Source organism: Mytilus edulis, chromosome 1 (genome assembly GCF_963676685.1).
Source record: "Mytilus edulis chromosome 1, xbMytEdul2.2, whole genome shotgun sequence".
Taxonomy (NCBI): Eukaryota; Metazoa; Mollusca; class Bivalvia; order Mytilida; family Mytilidae; genus Mytilus; species Mytilus edulis.
Genome location: NC_092344.1, coordinates 3,576,945 through 3,594,547, shown reverse-complemented (window position 1 = coordinate 3,594,547; position 17,603 = coordinate 3,576,945). Strand labels below are relative to the sequence as shown.

Sequence of the window (17,603 nt, the reverse complement as noted above, 5' to 3'; positions counted from 1 at the left end):
AGAAATTTTATAGCTGAAAGCTGAATAAAGGGGTTCTGTTTGTCTCAGCTGAACAAGCTGTATTTGTTGTTTTGCACTGTACCCCCAAAATTTCTTTAATAAATTTAGAAATAAGAAGGAAAAAAGCTAGATTAACTATGCTATATAAAATAAATTGGGGGTTAATTGAAGTTCCTAAGGACAAGTTAACAATATCTGATAGACGTACTAGGGGGAAACATAAATTTAGGTAAATATCAACAAATAAAGATTTCTATAAATTTTCATTTTATCCTCGCACTATTTCGGACTGGAACTCATTACCTGAAGCAATAGGAATCCTTCAAAAGTGGCATATCCACTCTAACATTTGAAGGATTCACAACAACTTATTAAACTACAAAGCCACTGTACATAATGTATATATGTTATTTTTAACGATTTTTCTTTGTCATATTAATTTTAAATTACGTCCATATGTACATAGCACATAAGTTCCGGGAAGTTTTACACTCCTACCTAGGAGTCTATTCCCGTATTCGGAAGACAAAGAATATTCCATATACGGAAACCGTAGTCCGAACCGTAAATTGTCAGGAGTTTTAACAAGTTTTATCACTTCCGGATTAAAAATGATCAAAATTTTGTAAAAACAATTTCTTTCAGTATATTATTTAGAGGAAGTTGTGCACAAGCAAAGCAAAAAAAAAAAAAAACCAAGGTAATAAGTTGCTTATTTGCCCCATTTGCATCCTAGATATTTTCTGCAAAACGCTTTACAAAGAACATGAATGAAGAAAAATTTATTATGTACACATGTATGGGTTGCAAAGAGGTGTGGAAGAATCCGTGTCCGTTCGCTACAATACTCTTCCAATCTTTCTGTGTGTAATTTCCATCACTTTGGTTATTTACAATGCAGAATTTGTTTTACTACAGGTGTAGCAGAGTGATTTTTATGATAATTTTATATATTGTAAAAATCATCTATTTAATTACTATATTTATTATAAAGCTTAATTACATATTTTGAATATTGTATATTCAGTTTAAATTATTACTTGCAAACCTTACTTTTATGTATAGTAATATTCACGTTATTTTCTATGAATATTCATTAGGGATTTATTTAAATCATTGTATCTGATTGGTTGTTAATATTTCGCGGTCAAGTTTAATTTCCTTTGTTTTGTACCTGTACATTTCCACGGGACGATAGCCATGACAGTCCATTGAATTTATGGTCTGATTATATTGACCACATATAGTTTACCTGTAAACCTTATATTTTGGACAACATTATTATAGAATACTGTAAGTTACTTCTTTATTAACATTATTTGTATCTTTCACGTAAATGATATTTTAGTAAAGTTTCTATTTTGTTTTGTAACGTTCTCCTCATATCGCATGTATGTAACACAAGTACACGAGATGTACATGATAGTATTTTATTAAGCTAGAAGTATATGATTTTATAATATACGGTTTATTTGCCACGGTAGAATTGTATTGTTAATTTGCGTACATAATTACTATTTGATTATTGTCATGAATAGTCTATATTTTATAAATGACGGCTTATTAAGTGAAAGACGGAAAAGTGTTTCCATTTATATAAAGTAATAGTTTTGTAGTAAATAGTTTTTATCAAGTACAAATATGAATGAGTAAAGAATATTTGGTACATTGTATATTTTTATAATTAGAGTCCGAGTATTTATGTTCGTATTTTGGTTTCAGGACTCCATGTAATGTAATTATGTAGAGCACATGATTGTGATGTTTATATGATGTGCCGTTAACCGTATCAGTACAACTCACTCCACAAGTGGTAAGAGTATATTTATTTATAGTTTAGAATTGTTTATATTGTATTGTAAACATGACTTACCTCCCGTTAATTTGGAGCTTTTAACGAATCGATAATATTGACATCATAAGTCTTTATGATTATTATATTTGCAACTTTATGATTGTTGTATGATATTATGTAGTTAATTATTATACGTATTATATGTTTTAATGAAGTCATTATTAATAAATGTAGATGTAACATTTATTATATACCGTTTGTAAGGTAAACCAGTATTTAATACAAATACACAGATACACGTAAAGTATGTATCACATTCCGATTTAGTGTATATTCAAAGGTCAAGCATTTGTAAAAGTACACGTGACACCCGATGTCAATTTCACAGAATGTAATCATTGAACATTGTCTACTTACAATACATTTTACTTGCTACTTAGTTAATAACAGTTAAAGGTATTATTTATTATATTTCTGTACTATATAACCTGTGATATTCGTAAAAGTATATATATTATGTTATATGAAATAGCTTGTTATTTATATATGTTGTATTGCTATTTCAGACTTGTTATTTACATACTGGTACAATAAAGAATCAGAACCTTAAGCTCTCATTGGTGTTATTCCTAACGCATAGAAAACCACCTACTACACAGGGATCATCATTACATTTTGCCCTACTGTGCTGGTTAATGAAAGTAGGTCTAAGAAAATGGTAACAACATATAACATGTATAATTTAGACTTTACTTGTCGATGGAATTAGAGAAACTCATCAATTAAAAGTAATATTATGTATAGGCCTGACCTACCATTTACAGTAAAATCTCTGCTAATTCAAAATGCAAAAAAAGAGACTCTTTACAAATGTGAAAACATGACAAATGCTGACAAAAACATAAGCTTATAGAAATTATGTGTTTTTCTATTGCAGGTTATAATCATGACACATGTTTGATTACTTTATAAATTTGTGATGATCAGAAGAATAAGGAGGTTGTTTGGAAGAAAGCTTGCAGGTAACTAGTAAAGAGTTTAAAGATGCTTTAGGTCCACTATTTGTTAATCATGTTAATGTTTAAAACTATATAACTTTACTTTACTTTACAATGGTGAACAGACTCAACCATTTACATATATATTATTGAGGAATAAGAAATATGTAAAACATACAAGCAATAACAAGAATCACCTAAAATATAGAACAACAGACCACACCAACCACTAACATCTTACTCCTATAAAAAATGTACAAAACAGAAGTCCTGATTTGGCTCAGGATCAAACTAAGGTTGGGGTTAAACAGGTTAACAAGCTAAGGTAGTCTCATTTGTTGGTTAAATGAATTCTGCTGCTCAAGAATTAAAAAAAAAAAAAAGGAACAATATTCCTTACAGGTATTTTAATGTCGTCTCCTAAATATCATTATATGAAATCTTATTTTTGGTAAATATTTATCATGTTTATCATGTTTATGTTCTTTTGTTTGAATCAAATTTTTATTTCCAGGTTGCAGTAAAAGTTTGGCATTGCTTTGTTTTAGTTTAGCTGCTGTATATTTATACTTCAACAGATCAAGAAGTCAGTTTGAATTACAAGGTATGAATAAAAAGTATTTACAGATTTACTGTTGATAAATATTGTTTAATGGAAGAAATTTATTTTATGTTTGTTAAGATCATTAATTTGAAAATAGGAATTTTCTGGTTAACTGTCAAGCAAAGGGGATACAGATTTTAGTTTAAAGACTGGTTGGATAGGAGTCAGAATAATGGTAGGGTACAATGGCTTTCTGCACGTTAAACATCTGACTCATCATGAGGGTTTAATTTTGCATCTTGTTAACCCTTTCTAATTCTTATGCATGTGATATTTGCCACTGGATATTTAATACCACTCCATCATTATTATCATCATTCTAGGCTACATTGCAATCACCATATCTATATATCTGTCAGTCTGATTGTTCCAACAAAGGTTTGGGTAATTTTTCTTAGGAACCACCAAAGAGAAACACTTGATATTTGGTCAGCAGCTTAACAGGTATGGGTTGTAACATTTAAGGGCTTGTGATCAGTCAGACAACTTCTTTCTGTTTTCTAATTCTTTGAATAATGAGTGCGGCCTCAATTACTGTGGGGGTGTGCTTAGCACCACAAAAACTGTCTTGAAATTATTCTATCTTAGTTTAAATGATTATCTACACAACTAAATAGAACAAAGTAATATTGATATTATAGTAACTAACTTATTTTATTTTTCAGGAGTGAGAGATGTTTGGGATGCAAATGGTGTACAGTCACCAGAAAAAGGTATTAACTCAAATGGATATCTACAATTTTTTTTCTTTCTATTGAATATACTGTTTTGCCTTAATTTATACAGTGGGTTTGAAAGTTTGAACAGGTGCCAACCTTCACCCTTACCTTGAACAGAAGTGTAATATTACAACATAAAAAGATGCACTATAGTTAAAAGATTCCACCACGTCTCTCATGAGATCATTCAAATACCCAGCAAGTCTTGTGTTTTTAATTGGAGAATTTAACTTGTCTCCAAAGAAGAAATATTGTATTACAACCAATACAGTGATAAAATCTTTATTTTTATGGTGTATTCGTAAGGCCATATAAAACAAAGAATTGTTTATATAATGAATTCTTAATAATAAATTCTTGAAAAATATCAGCAAAATGATTTTGTTAACATGTGAATATTAATTAATTTTCAATCAATTAAAACAAAAACTCTTATCTGCAGAACTGAATTTATATCATGAATGACAAATACAGTTTTGAACAAGCTTTATCCTTGTCCATCCTTTGATACTTTTTACCTTTGAAACACACCTGTATCTCAGACATTACCTATAGTGTTCAGATGATTTTGTTGTAGGTGCAGCGTGTGGTGTGGTATGTGGAATTGGACAAAAATCATTTTATGTAAAAACAGGGACTGACAATACAGTTGGACCAACAATATGTTATGATGGTAAAGTGTAAGTATCAATCTCCATAGACCTCAAGGAATGGACCAACAATATGTTATGATGGTAAAGTGTAAGTATCAATCTCCATAGACCTAAAGGAATGGACCAACAATATGTTATGATGGTAAAGTGTAAGTATCAATCATCATAGACCTCAAGGAATGGACCAACAATATGTTATGATGGTAAAGTGTAAGTATCAATCTCCATAGACCTCAAGGAATGGACCAACAATATGTTATGATGGTAAAGTGTAAGTATCAATCTCCATAGACCTCAAGGAATGGACCAACAATATGTTATGATGGTAAAGTGTAAGTATCAATCTCCATAGACCTCAAGGTATGGACCAACAATATGTTACGATGGTAAAGTGTAAGTATCAATCTCCATAGACCTCAAGGTATGGACCAACAATATGTTACGATGGTAAAGTGTAAGTATCAATCTCCATAGACCTCAAGGAATGGACCAACAATATGTTACGATGGTAAAGTGTAAGTATCAATCTCCATAGACCTCAAGGAATGGACCAACAATATGTTACGATGGTAAAGTGTAAGTATCAATCTCCATAGACCTCAAGGAATGGACCAACAATATGTTACGATGGTAAAGTGTAAGTATCAATCTCCATAGACCTCAAGGAATGGACCAACAATATGTTACGATGGTGAAGTGTAAGTATCAATCTCCATAGACCTCAAGGAATGGACCAACAATATGTTATGATGGTAAAGTGTAAGTATCAATCTCCATAGACCTCAAGGAATGGACCTACAATATGTTATGATGGTAAAGTGTAAGTATCAATCTCCATAGAACTCAAGGAATGGACCAACAATATGTTATGATGGTAAAGTGTAAGTATCAATCTCCATAGAACTCAAGGAATGGACCAACAATATGTTATGATGGTAAAGTGTAAGTATCAATCTCCATAGACATCAAGGAATGGACCAACAATATGTTATGATGGTAAAGTGTAAGTATCAATCTCCATAGACCTCAAGGAATGGACCAACAATATGTTACGATGGTAAAGTGTAAGTATCAATCTCCATAGACCTCAAGGAATGGACCAACAATATGTTACGATGGTAAAGTGTAAGTATCAATCTCCATAGACCTCAAGGTATGGACCAACAATATGTTACGATGGTGAAGTGTAAGTATCAATCTCCATAGACCTCAAGGAATGGACCAACAATATGTTACGATGGTGAAGTGTAAGTATCAATCTCCATAGACCTCAAGGAATGGATCAACAATATGTTACGATGGTAAAGTGTAAGTATCAATCTCCATAGACCTCAAGGTATGGACCAACAATATGTTACGATGGTAAAGTGTAAGTATCAATCTCCATAGAACTCAAGGAATGGACCAACAATATGTTATGATGGTAAAGTGTAAGTATCAATCTCCATAGACCTCAAGGAATGGATCAACAATATGTTACGATGGTAAAGTGTAAGTATCAATCTCCATAGACCTCAAGGAATGGACCAACAATATGTTACGATGGTAAAGTGTAAGTATCAATCTCCATAGACCTCAAGGAATGGACCAACAATATGTCAAGGAATGGACCAACAATATGTTATGATGGTAAAGTGTAAGTATCAATCATCATAGACCTCAAGGAATGGACCAACAATATGTTACGATGGTAAAGTGTAAGTATCAATCTCCATAGACCTCAAGGTATGGACCAACAATATGTTACGATGGTAAAGTGTAAGTATCAATCTCCATAGACCTCAAGGAATGGACCAACAATATGTTACGATGGTGAAGTGTAAGTATCAATCTCCATAGAACTCAAGGAATGGACCAACAATATGTTATGATGGTAAAGTGTAAGTATCAATCTCCATAGACCTCAAGGAATGGACCAACAATATGTTATGATGGTAAAGTGTAAGTATCAATCTCCATAGACCTCAAGGAATGGACCAACAATATGTTATGATGGTAAAGTGTAAGTATCAATCTCCATAGACCTCAAGGAATGGACCAACAATATGTTATGATGGTAAAGTGTAAGTATCAATCTCCATAGACCTCAAGGAATGGACCAACAATATGTTATGATGGTAAAGTGTAAGTATCAATCTCCATAGACATCAAGGAATGGACCAACAATATGTCAAGGAATGGACCAACAATATGTTACGATGGTAAAGTGTAAGTATCAATCTCCATAGACCTCAAGGAATGGACCAACAATATGTTATGATGGTAAAGTGTAAGTATCAATCTCCATAGAACTCAAGGAATGGACCAACAATATGTTACGATGGTAAAGTGTAAGTATCAATCTCCATAGACCTCAAGGAATGGACCAACAATATGTTATGATGGTAAAGTGTAAGTATCAATCTCCATAGAACTCAAGGAATGGACCAACAATATGTTATGATGGTAAAGTGTAAGTATCAATCTCCATAGACCTCAAGGAATGGACCAACAATATGTTATGATGGTAAAGTGTAAGTATCAATCTTCATAGAACTCAAGGAATGGACCAACAATATGTTATGATGGTAAAGTGTAAGTATCAATCTTCATAGACCTCAAGGAATGGACCAACAATATGTTGTAAGTATCAATCTCCATAGAACTCAAGGAATGGACCAACAATATGTTATGATGGTAAAGTGTAAGTATCAATCTCCATAGAACTCAAGGAATGGACCAACAATATGTTATGATGGTAAAGTGTAAGTATCAATCTTCATAGAACTCAAGGAATGGACCAACAATATGTTACGATGGTAAAGTGTAAGTATCAATCTCCATAGACATCAAGGAATGGACCAACAATATGTTACGATGGTAAAGTGTAAGTATCAATCTCCATAGAACTCAAGGAATGGACCAACAATATGTTATGATGGTAAAGTGTAAGTATCAATCTCCATAGACCTCAAGGAATGGACCAACAATATGTTATGATGGTAAAGTGTAAGTATCAATCTCCATAGAACTCAAGGAATGGACCAACAATATGTTATGATGGTAAAGTGTAAGTATCAATCTCCATAGACCTCAAGGAATGGACCAACAATATGTTATGATGGTAAAGTGTAAGTATCAATCTTCATAGAACTCAAGGAATGGACCAACAATATGTTATGATGGTAAAGTGTAAGTATCAATCTTCATAGACCTCAAGGAATGGACCAACAATATGTTGTAAGTATCAATCTCCATAGAACTCAAGGAATGGACCAACAATATGTTATGATGGTAAAGTGTAAGTATCAATCTCCATAGACCTCAAGGAATGGACCAACAATATGTTATGATGGTAAAGTGTAAGTATCAATCTCCATAGAACTCAAGGAATGGACCAACAATATGTTATGATGGTAAAGTGTAAGTATCAATCTCCATAGACCTCAAGGAATGGACCAACAATATGTTATGATGGTAAAGTGTAAGTATCAATCTTCATAGAACTCAAGGAATGGACCAACAATATGTTATGATGGTAAAGTGTAAGTATCAATCTTCATAGACCTCAAGGAATGGACCAACAATATGTTGTAAGTATCAATCTCCATAGAACTCAAGGAATGGACCAACAATATGTTATGATGGTAAAGTGTAAGTATCAATCTTCATAGACCTCAAGGAATGGACCAACAATATGTTGTAAGTATCAATCTCCATAGAACTCAAGGAATGGACCAACAATATGTTATGATGGTAAAGTGTAAGTATCAATCTCCATAGAACTCAAGGAATGGACCAACAATATGTTATGATGGTAAAGTGTAAGTATCAATCTCCATAGAACTCAAGGAATGGACCAACAATATGTTACGATGGTAAAGTGTAAGTATCAATCTCCATAGACCTCAAGGAATGGACCAACAATATGTTATGATGGTAAAGTGTAAGTATCAATCTCCATAGACCTCAAGGTATGGACCAACAATATGTTATGATGGTAAAGTGTAAGTATCAATCTTCATAGAACTCAAGGAATGGACCAACAATATGTTACGATGGTAAAGTGTAAGTATCAATCTCCATAGACCTCAAGGTATGGACCAACAATATGTTATGATGGTAAAGTGTAAGTATCAATCTCCATAGACCTCAAGGAATGGACCAACAACAATATGTTATGATGGTAAAGTGTAAGTATCAATCTCCATAGACCTCAAGGTATGGACCAACAATATGTTACGATGGTAAAGTGTAAGTATCAATCTCCATAGACCTCAAGGAATGGACCAACAATATGTTATGATGGTAAAGTGTAAGTATCAATCTCCATAGACATCAAGGAATGGACCAACAATATGTTATGATGGTAAAGTGTAAGTATCAATCTCCATAGAACTCAAGGAATGGACCAACAATATGTTATGATGGTAAAGTGTAAGTATCAATCTCCATAGACATCAAGGAATGGACCAACAATATGTTATGATGGTAAAGTGTAAGTATCAATCTCCATAGACCTCAAGGAATGGACCAACAACAATATGTTACGATGGTAAAGTGTAAGTATCAATCTCCATAGACATCAAGGAATGGACCAACAATATGTTACGATGGTAAAGTGTAAGTATCAATCTCCATAGACCTCAAGGAATGGACCAACAATATGTTATGATGGTAAAGTGTAAGTATCAATCTCCATAGAACTCAAGGAATGGACCAACAATATGTTACGATGGTGAAGTGTAAGTATCAATCTCCATAGACCTCAAGGAATGGACCAACAATATGTTACGATGGTGAAGTGTAAGTATCAATCTCCATAGACCTCAAGGAATGGACCAACAATATGTTGTAAGTATCAATCTCCATAGAACTCAAGGAATGGACCAACAATATGTTATGATGGTAAAGTGTAAGTATCAATCTCCATAGACCTCAAGGAATGGACCAACAATATGTTATGATGGTAAAGTGTAAGTATCAATCTCCATAGACCTCAAGGAATGGACCAACAATATGTTATGATGGTAAAGTGTAAGTATCAATCTCCATAGACCTCAAGGAATGGACCAACAATATGTTATGATGGTAAAGTGTAAGTATCAATCTCCATAGACCTCAAGGAATGGACCAACAATATGTTATGATGGTAAAGTGTAAGTATCAATCTCCATAGAACTCAAGGAATGGACCAACAATATGTTATGATGGTAAAGTGTAAGTATCAATCTCCATAGACCTCAAGGAATGGACCAACAATATGTTACGATGGTAAAGTGTAAGTATCAATCTCCATAGACATCAAGGAATGGACCAACAATATGTTACGATGGTAAAGTGTAAGTATCAATCATCATAGACCTCAAGGAATGGACCAACAATATGTTATGATGGTAAAGTGTAAGTATCAATCTCCATAGACCTCAAGGTATGGACCAACAATATGTTACGATGGTAAAGTGTAAGTATCAATCTCCATAGACCTCAAGGAATGGACCAACAATATGTTATGATGGTAAAGTGTAAGTATCAATCTCCATAGACCTCAAGGAATGGACCAACAATATGTTGTAAGTATCAATCTCCATAGAACTCAAGGAATGGTCCTTTCTTGCTGACATATTTGTTAATATTATGACACTTAGGTTACAATTAGTGAAAAATAAACAATCTTGACCACCTTGTCCAGTGTAGTAAATGTACTTACCGTAAGTTTATTTTATAAATAAAGATGAAATATTTTTGCTTTTGACTACATTAATTTCTGAAAAATCTCTAAAGAATGGCCTAATCAATGGACCTTATTATCATCTAGAATTGATGGTTTAATTGTATGATATATATTTCCAGAATTATTAGTCCAGACAACAATAATGGAGGAAGAGGTCTTAATATATTGTTTGTTGACAGTAAGTATGTAGATCATTCATTAAGTTCTTTCAGGGATAAAAGCTTTTGTTGTCAACAAATAATTTTTCAGTTAAAATGTAAAAAGATTTCACTTCAGTTTTGAATTTAAGTAATAAAATTACACCTGTGTGTTATGATGGGTTTTTACATTGTAAGTTAGAGAAATCAGCGTACTACCCAATTACAACATTCTTACCAAAATCATCATTTGTTACCTAAAAAGTTGTTTTTTTCAAAATCTTTTCTTAAGATGGTAATAAATAGAAACAAGCACACATACATTAAATTTTGAAGTACATTTGTTCAAATTTCTGTGTTGAAATGTTCCTGTAGTATCAGCATAACCCTTATATTGACAGTTATTTTATTTTACTCAAAAACTACTAATAATTGAGAAATTAGAGAAAATGACACTTTCAAAGGAAACAGAAGTGTTTTCCGGTTGACTTTCCCCATGTTTTACATTTTAATATATTTTCTACTTCAGTCAATAAGATGGAGGTGGCTGATGTTAAGGTGTTTGACACATATACTGACGGTAGGTGCTATTTAAGTATAGTGTATACATCTATAAAAAAGAAAATTAAAAAATTTGTGTATGTTACTTCTTGTAGAACTTTCATAAGCTAAGTTTTAATATACCCCCGTCTTTAAAAAAGTGGAGGTAAATTGTTTTACTTCTGTCTATAGTTCCCTCCAGCCATCCATCAATCTGTTTGTCCCAAGAATATCTTTCTTTGCATCTCTCTCAGGGGCTACATTACAAGGATTTCTGAAATTAGGTTTCAGGGTTTATATGAGTCAGCTAATACAATGTGATGCGTTTTTGGGGTATCACTAGTGAACAGTAGCTCACATATATTTACTTCTTTTATTATTCTGTTATCACTCTTTGTTAATAAATTTAGTTACTTTAGATTAATTATAAAGAAGATGTGGTATGATTGCCAATAAGACAACTCCCCACAAGAGACCAAATGACACAGAAATTAACAACTATAGGTTACTGTATGGCCTTCAATAATGAGTACATCCCATTTCGCATAGTCAGCTATAAAGTTTGCTATATAATGTGCAGTTACTAAATAGGATTTTTCGAAATTTTAAAGTTAACAAATAAAATTTATTTTAAGTGTTAGAAATAATTTTTTGCATCCGGCCATGGATGCATAGTAAATTTTCATGGTTTTCTGGTAAATCTATGAGGGAAAGTATTTAACTATGTGTAAATTTTGTATTTAGTTCTATAATGACACAACCAATAGTCTTTAAGGTGGTACCTAACACTACAGGGAGATAACTCTGTAATATCAGCAGAACGTTTTAATGACGTTGTGTTCTTAAGGGAATATTAAGCTTCTCAATGATCAAAATGAGTGTTTGTCAAACTGCTATATAACCAGTGTATTTTTTCTGATTAAACGGTTGGTTCAATTTTTTTGTTTTTTTTATATTTTTGTCAAAGGGTCAAAGTAAATACTTTGTCAAAATTAAATTTAGTTAAGGTGTTAGGTACAACCTTAAGGACAGGAAATTTCATGACCTTAAGGGAAAAAAATAGAAGACAAGATCACATTAAACAGAAGATTAAGCAATCCATGATAGAGGCAGAGGAATGTTTTGGGATGACTGAATCAGATCTTTATTTTTGCGTGAAATCAGGATGAGACGTTCATTTTTTATGGGAATTCTGGATTGGGCTTTTATTTTTGCGAGAATTCAGTATTTTCACCTATTTAACTTTGGGAATTGAAAATATTTCTTAAGGGATCTGGGAAAGAGTGCTTATTTTTTTCTGGAATTTGGAATGTCACTCCTTCCTACTCCTTCTCATGACAAACTCAAAAACTGATTGTTCATTTTCATTGACTAATTGGGAAAGATCAATAAATTTAAACTATGTAGAAGTCAACCAAAACTTCATGAATCATGACCCTTTGCCTTGTTTGAACAAGGTTAAATTAAAGTGATCTTTTAAATGTTCTATGTATATTTGTTCATTGCTTTAGATAAAGCTTACATTTTAAGTAAATTTGATTCATTATAGATGCAGCATTTTTACAATACATGAAGAAAGCACCAAAACATGCAGTTATTATCTTAGTTACACATGATGAAATCACAGAACGGTTTGTAAAATATTAACCAGTAGTCATATTCACCAGTTCTGATGGTGTTTTAAAACAATTCCTTCTGATTTTCACTGCTTAATGTTTTGAAGTAAACATTCTTTCCACCACACAGAAGTACCACTAAATAAACTAGTATACTGTGCATTTTGATTGGTCTATTCTAGGTGAAAGTTAATCTTTTTATGTCCTGCCTACAATAGTAGGGGCATTATGTTCTTTGGTCTGTGCATCTGTCAATTATTTCATCTGTCTGTTCATCTGTCCTTTATAGGATTAACGTTTTGGGAAGATAGTTTACAATGAAGTTATGGTCACATCAATTTGAGTCTCTGTAAATATGTTTGTGCGATGTGAACTTCATGACTGATAACGGTTTTGACCCCAGTTGTTCACTGAACATATAAATGTGAAAGGGTGAAATATGTACAATTTTAGACCAACCAATGGTTATAAACTTTCATATGTTTAAAAAAAACAAAGAATCCTAGATCAAAGTGATTAGTTACGGTAATTTACCATGAAGTTGTGGTCACTTCAACTGGCAACTTAGTACACATATTCACTTGAATTTGAAATTTGAACACTATATATTTATTGTGATAAGACAGATAGAAAGTCTCTAAAAGGACTTTACCCCTAATTTGCATTTCACTTGAATTTTAAACCTGTGCTAAGTATGTTAAGTTTGTAAAAGAAGAATAATATAAATTGCTTTTTTATCTATTTTTTAGACTGAGCAATGAAGGCAGACAATGGTTTAGGTTAATGGGTAGTGACTTGATAGACAATGTTGGCTTTAGAGATGCCTTTGTAATGGTGGGACAAATAGGACTGGAACAGAAACAAGCTATTGAATTTGTAAGTTGAAAAATATTCATGTTACCCATGTCAGTTTTGGAAGTCCAAATTAAAGAGTGAAATTTTACTTAACATTATATAAACTACTGCTTGATAAGAAGTTATAAGTAAATGAGTTTCATTCCCCTTATCTATATAAATCATATTAAAGAAAACTCTATAGTTACCCCCTCATTAGAAGACAACAGTTAATTACAAGGAATATTGTTATTTATAATGATTCTTGTAAACATGTAGTATAAAAAAAAACATGGTTCAATTTCTGTTCACTATTGATTTTAAAGACTTTGAGGAAAAGCTGTTCAAATTTTCATTTCTTATTTTTCAGCATAAAAAGAGAGAACGTGGTGGTTACAGCTTACCCATTGAAAAGAAAGGTTGCTTCTCTCTACCTCGTAAGTAAGACATATGTAGATTATAACAGTTACAAATAAATTAAAAAAAATAGACTTAGAAAAAAGTCTTTTGAAGCATAAACACTTGCTAAATATAACAAATTTCATTCTAAACATATGTAAGAAAACAAATTTTGTGCACTTAACTAGGTTAGTTTAAATTTTACCTGGACATATATAAAAAGAGAATTATGTTTACAAAGAATTATAATCATAATATGTCTCCTGTTTTTCAGTTGGTCCATTGAGGGATATTTCACAGTTTATACCAAAAGTGACAGAATATAAGATGGTTATAGAAAAGTTAGACAAGTGTGGATTGACTACAGAATGTGGAGAAGGTAGATTTACTGCTATGGTGGATACTGGTGACGGTGATCAGAGGAAACCTACAATCTGTATTAATGGGGAAATGTAAGATCTATTTATAGTATTAATGGTGAAATGTAAGATCTATTTATAGTATTAATGGTGAAATGTAAGATCTATTTATAGTATTAATGGTGAAATGTAATATCTATTTATAGTATTAATTGTGAAATGTAAGATCTATTTATAGTATTAATGGTGAAATGTAAGAGTTATAGGACTTACAGTGCTATTTCATTGGATGCATTGTTATGTCATGGGACAGCAAACCAACTAAACAAATATCCAAAAGACATCTAGAGGTCAACATATAGTCTTAAACAAAAGTGTCTTCACAATATATCAAGTTCTAAATTTATATCCAGTTTATTAGATAGTTGTGAATAGAAATTATGAAGCATCTGCCATCAATCCGTTATTCTCTAAATGAAAAAAAAAATAGCATCTGATAAGACAATTAAGGACAATATAAAAAAGGAGATATAGAATAAGTGTCTATGAGACAACTCTCCATCCGAGTCACAATGTATAAAAAGTAAACAATTATCTGGTCTTCAACAAGATGCCTTGGCTTTAGCTGAACAGTAAGCTATAAAGGGCCACACAGTGACTAGTGTAAATCAATTCAAACAGGAAAACCAAGAGTCAAATCAATACAAAAAACAAGAAAAGAAGAAAACTTATGAACCACACCAATAACAACAACCACTGAACAGCAGGTTCTGACTCAGATTGTCAAAGTCATCGACATTTTGTAACAGTAGATAATATATTATCACAAGGTTTTCATATGTTCATTATGACATATTAGTTTGATGTGTTTAGATAAGTTCTGATATGAGAATTAGGAATAATAAATAGACTGATTTTTCCAATAATATTGTTCTGTGTACAGTGTTCTGGGTGAAAGGGCGAACCATGCAGGGAGAGGATTTAATGTAGCTGTATTGAGTTCTACAGAGAAGAAAGTCTCCACTGTCACAGTGTTTGATACATATGAAAAAGGTTGGTTTATAAAGTCATGTTGTTATTAGAAATATTGGTTCTCATTTAGTAAGACTCTTTGGATTTTGTAAAATGGATCACATCCTGTACAAACACATATATATTGTTTCTATATTTTAAGTTTACTTCATCAGATGTAAAACATGGCTGCCATCAGCAATCTTTGATTCTGTTTATCTAATTGTCAGAAATGTCCTCTGTGAAATGTTTTTAAATTTGATGGGATAGATGAAAATAAATCAATCTGAAGCATAATTCATGATTTATCTTCACTTGAGTTATAAGGGGGGACATTTGTCAACTAAGAGATTGAGGCTCCAAGGTGACTCTTGTTTCTGACCATATTTATATTTAAAGTTTTTACTGAAATATTTTGAAATTTAATATATCATAAATTGACAATGAATATTAACAGTTGATAGACAGTCCATCTCAATAAAGGCATGTATAGATGTTTGTGTTATGTTTAATGCATGTTTTGATAAGAATTGGTTTAAAATTGTATTAGAAATGTTTTTTTATATTATGTTATTCGTTATTGTTTTAATGTTATTCACACATACTGAAGTGGTATAAATTGGCAAATCACAAAACAAAATATATTGAACATTTTATTTCCATTTGAAAATCTTATGCATTGAGATAAGAAAGATGTAAGTTTTTCTGTCTGTCCGTCGGGTATCTGGTTAATGTTTTGGGAAGTTAGTTTACCATTAGTGATTGTCACATCAGATTGGATCATCGTACACATGCTCCTTTTTATTTGAACTTTTTTATATGCCAAATAACAGTTTTGAATTCAATTTTAAGGTTCAATGAAATTGGAAATATTATCATGTTTAGGTGGTACCAAACACCTTCACTAAAATTAATTTGGCTCGTTTAATTTCAGAAAATTTTGACAAAATATTAACTTTGACCCTTTGATAAAAATTTCAAAATATTTGAACCACACATTTTATTGGGAAATTTTCCTTAAACAGTCAGGGGCATTACTTAAACAAGTAATTTTTTTTAGTTACTTATATAGGTAATATTTGTTTTAAACAATTATAAAATAACTCAATACAGTTATTTTAAATTTCAATAGAAGCATGGACTAAATGTAGTTTTCATGAATTTTTAAAGTATTTTATATCATAAAATGAAGAATTTATTAGATTTAAAAGGAGTATAGAGATTAAGGGTTCTTTAAAAATAATGACAAAAATATTACTTGAATAAGTTATTTTATACATCTTTGAAAGAATTAGTAATAACACTTATTCAAGGAACATATGTAATTGTTTTGGGTTACAAATTATAAATAACTTCAAGTCTTAATTAATTCACAAGTTTCTATCTATTTATATCTGTCTACCTTCAAGATTGTTGAGGAAAATGATATTTTAAAAGTTCCAAGAGACCAATCTTTGACCCAAAAGCGTTGCTAAGAAGGATAAGTGTGTCAGAAAGGCAATTAGGGTTTCAGAAAGATTAGATTTCACATTTCAGGGGAAAAATAACCAAATGACTGCCAAAATTTGTTAAAGCTAGTAAAATCTGTATAGTTGGACACCTTTAAAAATAATATTTAGAAAAGTAACTTATATAAGATATATTTAAAATAACCTCGTTTTCAACATTACTTGTATAGGTAATTTTAAATGTTACTTGTTTAAGTAATGCCCCTGACTGTTAAACTTATATTAGTTTGACTAACACCAATTTTGATCATTGAGAAGCTTAAAATTTCTTTAAAATAGAACGTAGTTGAAATGTTCAGCTGATTTTGACCGAGTTGACTCCCTGTAGTTAAAATGTTTGGCTGATTTTACCGAGTTGACTCCCTGTAGTTAAAATGTTTGGCTGATTTTACCGAGTTGACTCCCTGTAGTTAAAATGTTTGGCTGATTTTACCGAGTTGACTCCCTGTAGTTAAAACGTTTGGCTGATTTTACCGAGTTGACTCCCTGTAGTTAAAATGTTTGGCTGATTTTACAGAGTTGACTCCCTGTAGTTAAAACGTTTGGCTGATTTTACCGAGTTGACTCCCTGTAGTGTTATGTACCACCTTAAATCACTACATCTAAGGTTAAAGTTTTTGGTTAAGGTAGTTAACAATGAAGTCACAGCAACCTTATATTTTGTACACATGTTCATTACGATATGAAGAACATGTATTTAGATAACCCATTTTTTCT

General features: G+C 31.7%; 1 protein-coding gene across 2 annotated transcripts in view; it reads left to right on the top strand.

Moving 5' to 3' along the window:
- Nucleotides 1–587: 587 nt before the first annotated feature.
- Nucleotides 588–17,603, top strand: part of LOC139522011 (protein O-linked-mannose beta-1,2-N-acetylglucosaminyltransferase 1-like) — a 58,998-nt gene continuing 41,982 nt past the window's right edge. Inside the window, exons 1-12 of one of the 2 annotated variants that reach the window (XM_071315802.1) lie at nt 588–700; nt 2,733–2,817; nt 3,308–3,397; nt 4,063–4,110; nt 4,694–4,796; nt 10,602–10,660; nt 11,149–11,199; nt 12,709–12,790; nt 13,525–13,651; nt 13,980–14,046; nt 14,283–14,460; nt 15,311–15,420. In XM_071315802.1, coding sequence (XP_071171903.1) covers nt 2,775–2,817; nt 3,308–3,397; nt 4,063–4,110; nt 4,694–4,796; nt 10,602–10,660; nt 11,149–11,199; nt 12,709–12,790; nt 13,525–13,651; nt 13,980–14,046; nt 14,283–14,460; nt 15,311–15,420 — 958 coding nt within the window. In that variant the 5' untranslated portion in view covers nt 588–700; nt 2,733–2,774. The remainder of the gene's footprint in view (nt 701–2,732; nt 2,818–3,307; nt 3,398–4,062; nt 4,111–4,693; nt 4,797–10,601; nt 10,661–11,148; nt 11,200–12,708; nt 12,791–13,524; nt 13,652–13,979; nt 14,047–14,282; nt 14,461–15,310; nt 15,421–17,603) is intronic. The other variant, XM_071315801.1, reaches the window with a different exon arrangement.